Source organism: Octopus bimaculoides, chromosome 2 (assembly GCF_001194135.2).
Source record: "Octopus bimaculoides isolate UCB-OBI-ISO-001 chromosome 2, ASM119413v2, whole genome shotgun sequence".
NCBI classification, from domain to species: Eukaryota; Metazoa; Mollusca; class Cephalopoda; order Octopoda; family Octopodidae; genus Octopus; species Octopus bimaculoides.
The window spans coordinates 158,388,567-158,402,571 of NC_068982.1; the positions used below are offsets into that span (position 1 = coordinate 158,388,567).

A 14,005-nucleotide genomic window follows, 5' to 3' on the forward strand; every position below is an offset into this window, starting at 1 on the left:
TGTGTGTGTGTGTGTATGTGTGCGTGCGTGCGTGTGTGTGTTTGTCATCCACCACCGCTTGAGAACAGGTGTTGCTATTTTTTTCATTCACGTAATATAGCAGTTCGTCAAAAAATACTGACAGTATAAGTACCAGACCATAAGGAAAAAAGTTCTGGTGTCGATTTTTTCGATTAAAAATCCCTTAAGGCGGTGCCCGAGAATGGCCGCAGTCAAAATGACTGAAACAGCTAACAAGTAAAATATATTTATATACGACACACAAAGCGTTCCATATATTTAAAATCACTGGCGGTACCGTAACATAGTCGCAGCTTTCGTACTGCATCTTTTATAACGATAAAAGAGTATGTATAACTTTTACCGTATTGAAAATCAGCCCATGTTTTCAACGGGTTTTCTTATATGACTGAAAATGGTAGCTGAATTTAACCCTAGGCGTTAAAAGTCGTTGATAAGGATAAAATCGTGATCTGACCATATACATTATACATTTGTTGAATCAGGTACATAAAAAATAACTTTAGTTGCTTCTGGGTTAGAGCGGTGTGTCCGCATTTGTATACAGAATGTAACTGCAACGACGTATGAGGGTTCGGCAATTTCTGGCCGGAGTGCCATTTAATTTTTTAGCTCGTAAGTTCTTGGTATTTTCTTGTTACTCAAGCGGGTATAATCTTATTTTGGACATTTGTATTGTAGTCACTCAAACTGAACCTGCTTGGTAGGGGAAGTTTTCTAAAAATTCCGGCTTTTGGGGGCGAATTTTAATTTCATAGTGTACTGTTTTGACACGTAATTGTTTACATCTTCTAAACATGGACTCCAGCCATGAAGAGGGCAACGCCCCCCTCCCCCTAACCGAACTATACAAATCAACGTTTCCTCTTCCCCCGTATTACGAACAAGAGGTGGGGAATGAAAGACTTGCAGCTGAAAGCACAGAGACAATTTCCAACGCTATCACAACCAGCAAAACAACTGTAGATCTCGAAAAAAAAAAGAAAAAAAGGATATTGAACATATCAGTCGCGGTTTCGCATCTGTAACGAAAGTACACCATGAACAACTAAAATTAAATGATGAAAATTTGAAAAAGTGCAAAAATCAAATTCAGAAAAACGGCATAAATGTCTCTTTAACCGCCCCTACCGAAATCTTGTAGCACACCTTACGGGGAGCCGCAATTTATAAAACACTATCACTAAAATAGGACACAATTGACCATACTTCAAATGAACTTATTGAAACGTGTTTGCAGGTCGTCTGGAATTAAAAAAAATTAAATACGTGGCTAGAGAGATAAGATATGGCACTATGGAAGCAAGGTTCGACCCGAAAGACGAAGCCAAACAGCAGGCCATAGTGCCACCTAGAACGGACGAATTAGTGCTCCTCTCAAAAATTAAGATTTGGAAGGTTCCCCCAGAGATTGACGTCCTTTGGGTGGTGGCGGCCATCCTGCTTTATAGCGAAGAAAACAGTGATATATTACAGATAAATAAACTGCAGCAACAAAACTGGTGAGGCAGTGTCTGAACCTTTTAATTCAAGCAAATCAGGAAACACAGCACCCATTGCCCTGCACTCAATAGACTCCAGATACAAGCGAACTGCAGGTTCCAAGTTAGGTGAATGATTAAGCGAAAAACAACAGATGGACAATGGTTCACTACAGTCGTTTCAGACGTGTTTTGCATTTTATTGTTGAATAAAAGCGATACATCATGCAAAAAGAATCTTTTTTCCTCATGTGAATACATGTAAGAATTTAGTATTTTGAACATCTCAATAACAAGTCAAAAGTGTCGGTTTGATTCTACAGACGAAACTTCGGTCAGAGAGTGAATAGCTTGGGTTTCCTCTTTATAAACATCTTACTGGTATAATTATTCAGTCTTTGACCGAATTTCGGTGGGTAGATTAAAGATGGTGCTTTTGACTTGTTATTGAGATGTTAAAAACATTTTATTCTTACGTGTATTCACGTGATAAAAACTTTTTTTGTTTTTCGTGATGTAACACTTCTTTTCATCAATAAAACACACACACACACACACACACACACACACACACACATAACTGTGAAGCTATGAATCTTATATTCTGCGTTCCTATATTTTGTCAAGTAACATTTTGAAAAATGCATACCTCTTCCATTGGGATTAATTTGCGTATGAGTGCAAATTTCAGAAAACGCTCGTTCAGAAATTTTTATGTTGTTTGCCAAGAAATAAACAAAACACACACACACTCTCGAAATTGTCGATGTTTATTTCTCATTACCAGCAACTGCATTTACGAACGAATGATATGTGCACACATACACATATACACATATACATATAAACATATATGCATATGTGTGCGTATGTGTGCTGGCACACGTGTGTGAATGCGTATATAATTACATTACATATATGGAGACATACATACATATATACAGGAACACATAATTTTTCCATTTTCTATATAATTCTCTTATGCAACCACTGAAGCTAAAGTAAATAAAATATGCTTACCTTGTCAAATCCAATCTTGGAGAGCTCTAAAATATCGAGGTCAATATCAGTTCGGAGACCCCGGTCATCATAACGTATTCTCCCTGTCAAACCCTCTATGTTAACCTGAAAAAATAGATTAAGGAAAGAATGAATGAATAAATGAATGAATAAGTGAATAGATGATATGGTGCAGAGGTAAGCTCTCAAGAGGCGATTCTCTCTAAAAGAAGCAATAATGTTCTCACTCTCATACTAAATATTGTGAGCCAGTGACGTGAACACAGCAGAATCATTATGTCAAACAAGAGCTCTGATCAAGTAAGGTTGGTTTCTCAATATATTATTGAATTAAAATGATTGAATAATAGAATACTGTGGTTACTGCCCACATAGTTTCATTCCTTGTATATTTCAGTCATTCCTCTAATGACATCATAGAAAACAAATCTGAACGCTCCTCAGCTATTGTCAATCTCGGACCTTCGCCAACTAATTACTCCTACAACCATGATAGCACACCATCCAACCATCCATCCGAAAACAAAAAAACTTATGCATACACATGTACATTCACTAACGTATACACACACATGCTCGCATATACACGCGCGCGCGCACACATACACACACGCATTCATACACATATGACGAAACTCTTTTGTACAATCAATATAATTTACAAGTATATATATATATATATATATATATATATATATATATATATATATAGAGAGAGAGAGAGAGAGAGAGAGAGAGAATATTTTGAATATGTTGATTATTCATGGTGAAACAATTTGTTTTGTACTAGTTGTGCACTATACAAACATGCATAGATACGTATCATAAGAAGGTACTGTGAATAAAGATAGAGTGACACGAGAATATTATGCTCGACTTAGAAAAGTACGGCAGTTGGAACATTCCTCTTACAACAAGATAATATCCCACAATGCATTTGCATTGCCAGTGCTGACACCAGCATTTGGGATAGTTTACTGCTCTGTCGAAGAAATCCACTCCTAGTCGTTAAAACACGCAAATACTGACGTCAGCTGGAGAAATCCACAAAAGTAGTGATATCGACAGATTTTACCGAAGAAGAAATATTAATATTGATTTCAGATTGTAGCACATGCCCAGTAATTTCGTGGGAGGGGTAAGTCGATTTCGTTGACATCAGTGTTCCATTGGTACTCATTTCATTGAGCTGGCAGAAACGTTAGCACACCGGGCGAAATGCTTAGCGGTATTTCGTCTGCCGCTACGTTCTGAGTTCAAATTCCGCCGAGGTCGACTTTGCCTTTCATCCTTTCGGGGTCGATTAAATAAGTATCAGTTACGCACTGGGATCGATATAATCGACTCAATCCGTTTGTCTGTCTTTGTTTGTCCCCTCTGTGTGTAGCCCCTTGTGGGTAGTAAAGAAATAACTCATTTCATTGATCTCAAAAGGATGAAAGTCAAAATCGACCAAGCCAGAATTTAAACTCAGTACGTAAAGATGGTCGAAATCCTGCAAAGCATTTCACCATGCATGCGAACCATTGTGCCAACTCGTCGCCTTAAAGAAAGCAATAACATTGGTATGAAGTGAAGCGTCTCTTACACTCGTGACCACTACATCACATCTTATTTGAAAGGCTAAAAATGCTCAATCTAAGAACAGGAAACTGATACGATATACCTAATAAACAAAACAGACAACCTTGGAGTTCCAGTATGCAATCGAAAATGTTTGCGTCGTATTTCTATGGAAAACATTACACACGCGACTAGTAGCTGCCCCAAATTGTTGGCAAAATACTACCTCCGTATGTGACACGACGTTGTCGGAAAACAATATACAATACTATCCGTAAAAATGACTATTCTTGAATACATATAGAGAATCCCACCGTTATTGAATATATACACAACTATTAACACACGGTATAGTGGTGGAAAATTCCCATCAACACATTTGTTAAGTGTTAACTTAACAGACCGGATATTGTTGTACCATCATTGATATCACCTGTCATGCCGATATGAATATAGCTTTCAAAATCAAAGAATAAAAAAACAGCTAACTATGGATATCTGTTTCCAAACCACCAGCTTTTTATATCCAGATTAGAAATTTAGATTTATATCAATAATAACTGGCGTGCTTAGTTTTGAGTGTAAATGCCTAACTCACAGGCTGGATAAGGTTGGATTTTCTGAAAAAGAAGTCAACGAACTAAGTCGCACATTGGAAATATAATTTGTAAGTAGAACTGTAAAAATATGCATGACTTTCCACAAGTTCAGAAAGTGACAATGTTTTTGTTTTCTTTTTTTTATTTATCAGCATTCCAAATATGGAGCTTTGTATCTTTGATAGGAATCAGCTCTTTCTTCAGAGGAAGAGTTTAAGTAATTAAAAGCAGAGGAGAATATACATACATACACATTCACACACACACACACACACACATACACACACACACACACACACACTTGAAACATGCACTTGATGTTTGATATTCTTAAGAATGATGCATCTATAAAAGAAACTCCTTTATAAATTTGAGTGCATTAATCTGCATCTGGTTAATACATGAGAATAAGTAATGCTCCTTTGACAAATAAAGAGCGACACATATCTATAAATCTTCACGTGTTCTTTTAAAATCAATCTTTATCTGAAATATATTAAATTATAAAGAATAGCAAGTATTGTGGTCTAAATTTACTTCGCAGATGTTCAATCCGTAAGATATTGTTTCAAATTCAAATTTGATAAAATACTGAGGTATTTCAGAAGATTTACTAAATTTTTCGAATTTTCATTGATGCTAATGTTGTCGTTATTTAGCTACCGAGTCATCTACGATGCGGTAGACATTTTATCAAACGCTCACACTTATTGACCATACGTTTTCACAAGTATTATGCTTCTATGCAATTTGATACAATATTTTACTGGTATTTCTAACAGTTCAACAGAGGTTCCGGTGTTGCATTATTACGCTGATGTTTTAAATTCAACTCATGTCTTTACATAATAGACTTTCCCTCTTTTATTGAAATATATTTGGGATATTCGACTGGAAATATCAACCACCATGTCAAAAAGGCGCGGAATCGTGATGTCATGCGCTGTGGGGAATTTGCTAATATTGTCTCTACTGAAACAATATACATAGTCACACTCACTCACTCAAATGTATTCAAACACGTATAAACATTGAATTATTTCTTGAATAAAAAAAATATATGCTTATTAGTCCTCGAGTTATTCTTTTACTTGGTCTCTTCATATCCCAGTCTGAAAGGTTGTTTATAGGTTTTATGTTTTGCAGATGAATGAGTGAATTGGAAAAGAAAGTGTGTGGTTCAGCTACTGTGTGATGTTGTCAGTATAATTTAGACAACGAAAAAAAAAAAAAGAAAGAAACAATAATCTTTGAAAAAGATATGAACACAGTTAGCTTCGACTGCCTCTCTTTACAAGTAATATTATTAGAGATTAGAAGAGCCGGTGATCTATGCGTGTTTCAGGTGTACAAAGCTTAGATTCTGACTGTGTGTTTTGTTATTTTGCTCTGCAGAGGAAAAACAGAACTACAAAAGAAATGTGTGTCTTGAGTGAATGCAAGTGGGCCGACATTTTGTGGTTGAAAGACTGGGCGAAGCGAACATTTTATTAGTGATAAAATAATGGAAAACGAATGAGTAAGCAGTCGTTTAGTGAAAGCGGCACTGTGGGGAGTAAACTACTCTTAGCCACTAAAACTTCACAGTATCTGTTAGAAATAACAATTGAATCTCCATCAAATTATGAACCTAATGTGTTTAGAAAGAAATAATATATTAAATACTCTAGCAGAGTTTACTTCATGACGGAACAAAAAGAGACATTTTGATCACGGCTTATAAGAGGCTGAACAACAACAACAACAACAACAATCATAACCATAACAACAACAATAGTAACAAGAATAACAGTAGTGTGGTGCTAACAGCAGAGAATGTAACATCAGATATTGAGAGTATTTTTTCTTTTTTTATATATATTTCACAGAGAAAAAATCTTGTCACGGAATGCAAATTGTCCAATTTTTTTACAAAGTACCTACATTCGATTTAAACGCGTTTGATATTATTTGACATGGGAAAAAATATAACACTGAAGATATTTAAGAAATATTGAATATCTTTTGCAAAATAAAATACTTAGTACACTGACCCCCTAAATGCCAAATATATTTCAGTAATTACGTTGTTATGGAGCACAGTTACGTTTTCAGTTAAACTAGATTCCCTTCTGAGATGATTTGGCTGGTGAAAACATTGGCTAATATTAGTTATAAATTCATTTCCCATCATTGTCTTGTACAAATTTTATCAACTAGGCATGTCGGTTTCTACACAGTCTGATAGACATAGGACACGCATATTCATCCGTTTATTTTGATACTTCGTGATTTAAAACGTTATATTTGTTATATCTTTAGAATCAAATTCATCTTAAAATGTATTTAGTTGCTTTATTGTTTTATTATCCAGAACCTGTGCCATTGCATTATGCAGTAGTCGTTGATTTCAATTTATCAATAAATAAATAAATAGATCTAAAAAGACAATTTAATAACACATTCAAAAATTATGCTCAATTCAGAAACATAATGTAAATATAGAAAAATAAAAACTATGATAATACGAATTTAGAAATATCTAGAGACTCGCAAATTGATGCGCTTCAATAAAGTAACATTTACATAAATTGAAAATTTCTTGACAATGCTGTCTCTAAGAACAACAATTATAGACTAATTACATAAATAGTTCACTTTAAACACAATCCAAATATTAAAAATACATTAAAAGAATAAAGCAATTAAACATATTTATTTGAATACTTTTCAAAAGCATGTTGTTATTTTTATTAATAATATTAATTAAAGAAAATAAAATATGTGAAGGAAATTATTATTCATAACAAATTGTTACACAAAACAACAAATTGCGATTCACCAAAATTAAAATTCACAGCAAATTTCAGCTCTGAGTAAATTTTTAGATGAAAGTTAAACATAATTTATAATTAAAAAATTAAGAAATATTTCTTCAATAATAACAATGTATTTAATAAGACGACTGCATCTAAACCAGATAAAAAAAAATTACATTAATCATATTTCCGGATGTACAAAAAGAAAACAATTTGGAAATTTGAAAATTATTCTAAAATATAGCGTCATAATACTCTAAAATTAAACAAGTAGAATAGGAAAAACACTCAGAATAGCTTCAAATGAGTGTGCTTACGTTTTCAATTTTCATTGTGCTACTAAATGACTGAACCATTTAGGAATTCAAATATAAAAAGCGAATTGTAAAAGAAGCAATACACGCGAAATAGAATGTGATTATATGTAGATACTTACGTGTGTGTGTGTATGTGTGTGTGTGTGCGTGCGTGTGTGTGTGTATGTGCGTGTATGTATGCGCACGCGCATGTGTGTGTGTGTGTGTGTGTGTGTGTGTGTGTGATAATCTTCATAAAAGAGAAATCACTCAGAATGGGCAGTGGAAGCATTTAAACTGCTTAGAAAAATACGGTTATTTCAAATACCATACGACATAAATTCTTCATTTATTAAAAGTATCTTCTCCTGCAGAGAATGCGTCACAATTGTCAAATGACATTTGAGTCCACTTCAGTATGAAGAGTAATTATCTTACAATTTTGACTTACTCTCAGGAGGTAAGAAAAAAGCCATGGATACATGTTTCGACTTCAAGAGAAGTTGTGAGCGATTTTTGCATATGTTTAAGTCTGTTGGGTTCCAGATATAAGTCTGGACAATAGATGTGCTGATGATGCTTACTGAATCACGAGTAGAAAACTGTATATTTAATCTCATCTTTTGGTACATGCACACTAATACTGATTCCCAGTATCTAATATCAGTTTTCTGTTCCCATTTAGACGAACTTCTTCCACCTGTACTGATCTTTCCATTGTCCTTATTAGAATCACTCATCGAGAATATTCTTGAATCCGAGCAATTTTGACGATATATACGATATGTATCATATGTAAATAATTAGACACGTTTACATGATGATTTTCCATTCTTTGAATTTATTTATTTGCTTAAGTATTTTTGTTTATGTTATTATTATTATTATTATTATTATTATTATTATTATTATTATTATTATTATTATTATTATTATTATTAAGTAGTTTTATTTTTATAACGTGCTTTCACTTCACTACCGAGCGCAGCTCTGTGTGCCTTGGGTATGTGCTGTGGTTTGCTGTGATGCTCTTATGGTTACTGTATTGAAAGTGTTTTGCGTAGGATGTGTGCAGTGCCCAGTAGTGCAATTTTCTGTATGTTATATATATTTGTAAGTCCTGGTGTTTTTGTTATGTATTTGTCTGAACATTTTTTTATTATACCTAAGGCACCTACTATGATAGGAATTATTATTATTATTATTATTATTATTATTATTATTATTATTATTATTATTATTATTATTATTATTGTTGTTGTTGTTGTTGTTGTTATTATTATTAGTAGTACTATTATTAATATTATTGTTGTTGTCGCCTTCTCAGAACGCTCCGTCTTGTTTGTTCTGGTAGATTCTGTGAGATCGGACATCTACCAGAACAAACAAGACCATTATTGTCATTATCATTATTATTATTATTATTATTATTATTATTATTATTATTATTATTATTATTATTATATCTTTTTATCACATGTTTTATTGGAACTCCTGGAGTCTTGCTTGCTATTCGTACTTTTCAACTATCTAATACTTTCCTGTGTATTCTGGCCGTGCAAGGAGTGGGCACTCTATTCCAATTTCTTTTATTTTCCTCTTGATGCCTTCTGATACTGTTCCCAAGGCCCCAAAAATAATTGGCACTATCTTCACCTTCTTAATTTTCCACAGCCAGGTTATTTCGTACTTAAGAGGGTTGTATTTATCTCTCTTTTCTCTTTCCTTCTTGACTATTTGTGGGTCAAAAGGGCATGCAGCATCAACTATATAACACATCTGATGCATCGTGTCAACCACCACTAGGTCCGATCTGTTATATTCTAGCACCTGATTTGTTTGGATTGGGAACTTCCAGAAAATTTTGCTAGTCTCCGACTCCACCTCTTTCTGCAGTTTGTGCTCATATAACATCTTGCCTCTGTCTATCCCCCACTTATCGCACAGTTTCCAATGTAGCACTTTCGCTACCTGATCATGTCGCCAAACTTGTAGTGGTTTGGGGCAAGTCTAGGGCATTCGTTTGTGATATGGTATCATCCACTCTATTACAGATGCAGCACAACGGAGGTACTTGTTCATTCCAATGGTTGACCCTGCACTTCGTGACCAAGACTTGGTCTTGTGATGTCAGTATGTTGCTCTTGGTCTACTTGTTTAGTGTTTCTTTCTTCAGCTAATCCCACCTAATTTTCCAGCGTCTTCTGTTGTGGCTACATGGAATTGAATTTGAAGTCCCTTGTTGTGTAATTCTTCTCCGTCTCGGTTTCCACTTTGAGCTTGCATCGATAAATGTACCTCACATTGGGGTGGGGGTAGTCGTTCCTGCTCTTCTCTAATATATCGGCACAGCATCCCCACTAAGTCTTGTTGTTCATCATCATATTCTTGTAATAAAGGTCCTCCCATTGTTTCTGCTTCCTTTGCTGAGAATGAATTTCCATTTACACTCTACTTTTCACTGCCGCCATTCATTTCTCTATACTCGCTGGGCACGTTATCTGTTAGTAAAGTATTATTTCTACTTTCTACTTTCCTTTTTATCTCTTCACTTTCCATGTATATTAACCGCACTTTTGCCCTTATTACTCTTGCCTGGTCGGCTAGCGTATTTCGAAGAGTCCTATTTCATTCAATTTTGCTTTCATACGTTGTCGGAATCCCCTTCTATTGGGTTCACTCCTAGCATTCAATTATCGTTCAGTTTGCCTTCTTATCCCACCTTCTTCCCTGCCTCTAACTTTGTGTATAAGCAGTATCTGGATGACGTCCAGGCTTGTGCTGCTCAGTCAGACGGCGCGTGCCGGGCGAAATGCTTTCAAATCTGGTTCCAGCCTCATTTGCACCATTACATGATACATTTGTATTACACATTTTAATTCAACGTTGAAGTATGTGTTTTAAAGTTAGCAACCATCTGGTATTTTTTTTATCGTGATACCATGTCTAGTAAGATTGTCAACCAAGACTGCAGAAGTCTTACTACCCATAAGATGGGCCTGTTCCTATCACATTCCTGTATGCTGGCGGCCATAATCACGATTCTCACTATGGGATACTCTTCATTCAAATATTGCTCCAGAGTTAAATCCCGATTCCCGGTTGATCCGCCTTCATCCCAGGCATGAAGCCATTGGATGCTGGCAGGTTGTCATTACTGTGATTATAATAATAATAATAATAATAATAATAATAATAATAATAATAATAATAGTAATAATAATAATAATAATAATAATAATAATAATAATAATAATAATAATAATAATAATAATAATAATAATAATAATAAGAAGAAGAAGAAGAAGAAGAAGAAGAAGAAGAAGAAGAAGAATTATATGAAACGGCAAGATACCAAAATCGTTAGCAAGCGGGGCAGAATGCTTAGCGGCATTTCGTCCGTTTTTAAATTCAAACTACGCAGCAGTAGAGATACTCGACTTGTCCTCTCCAAAAATTCCTCGGCTTGTGCCTATAATAGAAAGGATTTCTACTACTACTACTACTACTACTACTACTACTACTACTACTACTACTACTACTACTACTACTACTACATGAAAAATCACAGCTTATTCTGTTGGGAATGATGGAATATGTCACATGTCTACAGCCAGCAGTCTAAGATGACACTTGTTTACTGGTCATGCTTCAAGAACCCTGCGAAGAATTCTTGCAGCTCCAAGCAGTGTTGATTTTTGCACCAATCGTTTTCAGCCATGCTGGTAGTTGAGTTTTGATACTTCGAAGTGCATCAATTACTATTGGTATCATGTCTCTCTCTTCATTGGCCACAACATTCGTATTTCCTACTACTGGTATCGTTTCTTCTCCCTTCGTATTTCCAATTACTAGTGGTATGATATCCACTCTCTTCCTTGACCTCAATCTTACTATTATTATTACTATGATTCGTATTATTATTTGGTGAGAGAGCAGCTTATGCCATTTAAGTTTCCTTGAGGTAGAAATGTACGAAGCCCAATATACCCGACATGACTACCTTTTTTATGAGGGTACGTTACGCACATCACAACTATATGTGCGCGACACTGTAATCTCATATCCATAAAAAACAGCACATAAAATTGCAGGTGGTTCGCAGTTAGAATTTTCGTCTGGTCGAGTAACCAATCCCGCTCAAAAAGTCCCTTAATAAGACTTATGTAAGGACGATGAACGAAACACCCATGTTCCCAGAGGTGAATTATTCAAACCCCAAATAATTCCTCCTAACACATGGTTATGATGCTCTCCTACTACTTCTGCTCATGATCAGAGATACACATATCATCAGCCACTAAAGCACATATTCAACTGGTTAAGATCAAGCAACTGACAAGGAAATATGCTGTATTGAGCAGAATAATTGCTGTAGCCCATCTTTTATAGGAAGTGAAAACCTGGACATGAGAACACTTCCAATCACTTAAGATCAGAGGCTGAAACGGCATCATTAATCTTACTTATTTTCTTCATTGTTGATACTACAATCATGTTAAGCTTCAAAAGTATTGCTCTTCTACTTTAGCATTTTGTTCTTAAAAATAATAACAAAGTCACTTGTTATTGTTACTAGTATTATTAGTTGTATTAGTATTATTCATTTCAACTTATGCTTAGTACTTGTATTATTGATGTAGCTGTATGAATGTAGTTAACGATTGTACTATTGTTAATGTTATTAAAAGTACTATTAATGTTTTGTTTTCACCTTTTACTCGTGTGATTTATAATTAGCATTAAAACTGACTGTCACAGTATATTATATAGTATAATGAAATGGCAAGATTGCATATCTCAAGCTCAATTTATATGAGACCTTAATAGCAATGAATTGGTTTAATAAATATTTTCTAAAATACAAGACGTTATACTCTTGAGAGAGAATGCGTGGTTTCGGATTTTCCTAAAACTGCCAGCTAAAGGATCGTATACCCCAGCTTCTTCAAATATTAATCTATTTACTGTTAGTTTATTGCAATTTATATTTATTTTCTTTCTGTCTGTGGTTAAAGTTTATTTGTCTTCCAATCTACATAATTATTTTTTTTTATCATTGAGTTATTTTTATTGCTCCTCTTCCCAATATGCATTTCTAACTATAGTCGCTTTTATCATTTGTCTCTTTCTATGTTTCTTTCTTTCCACTGTTCATCCTATGGTTTTTATAACACATTTCTTTTTATTCTGTCTACTTTGCTTATAATCGACTGATGACAATGCGACCTACGCAATAAATTGTTACGTAATCACTGAAAATGTACGTATTCATTGCAATCCAAGTTTCTACGAATTCTAATATACACACTGACACATAAATGCAGGCACTCACACACATATACACATATGCGTTAAATAATCGTTGAAATCTTCCAATTATCTATGAAATTATGTTGAAGATTATGAAATAGTAGAAATATCGGTAAACAATTACTTAATGAACAGAACGTACGTTTAATCGGTTTCGTCATTAAATGGTAATAAGAAGTTAACTAGCGAGAGAAGTATCTTAAAGAAAGCAATGCAGCTTAAGGGCAAATAAATAAAACAATTCCAGACGAAAATATAACAAAATATATACAGCGTACTTGCATCATTGCGCACGTCCGACTGTCCATCCGTCAATACACACACAAGCACATTCACACAGACAGACAGGCAGATAGACCCCCCCCCATACACATTCTCTCTCTCTCAGGAGCATATCGGACGCTGATATAATGTCTTAAGTTTATGTTGTTATTGTCGTATAGTAACATAATTTTAGTCATTGTGCCCGACACCCATCCATCCATCTATCTATCTATCTATCTATCTATCTATCTATCTATCTATCTAAGCTTTCGATAGGGTAGACCATCACTACTTGGAAGCCGTCCTCATAGCGGCTGGTTTCGGTCCCGTCTTCCGCGGTTGGATCGCTGCCTTATACAGCGGCATCCGCTCGGTAGTTCGCGTAAACGGTCATCTATCCAGACCTTTCGGCATCATGCGTTCGGTTCGTCAAGGATGCCCCCTCTCGGCCCTTCTGTATGTATTGATTCTTGAGCCTCTACTGCGGAAGCTGGCGACGCTCAGGGGCATCCCACGAGAACTGGGATGTGGGACGAGCGTGTCTGCATACGCGGACGACGTCACCGTCATAGTGTCGAGCCAAAAGCACATCGAGCTGGTCGGCGAGAGACTAAAAGAATACGAAGTGGTAACGGGAGCAAATATTAACC

At 35.2% G+C, this 14,005-nt stretch overlaps 1 protein-coding gene across 3 annotated transcripts in view; it reads right to left on the reverse strand.

Annotated features, from left to right (window-relative positions):
• The window catches only part of LOC106874384 (glutamate receptor ionotropic, kainate 2), a 1,088,700-nt gene that overhangs the window by 226,428 nt on the left and 848,267 nt on the right, over positions 1 to 14,005 (reverse strand). For all 3 annotated transcript variants that reach the window (XM_014922100.2, XM_014922098.2, XM_052965681.1), the window contains exon 9: positions 2,523 to 2,627. In XM_014922100.2, coding sequence (XP_014777586.2) covers positions 2,523 to 2,627 — 105 coding nt within the window. The remainder of the gene's footprint in view (positions 1 to 2,522; positions 2,628 to 14,005) is intronic.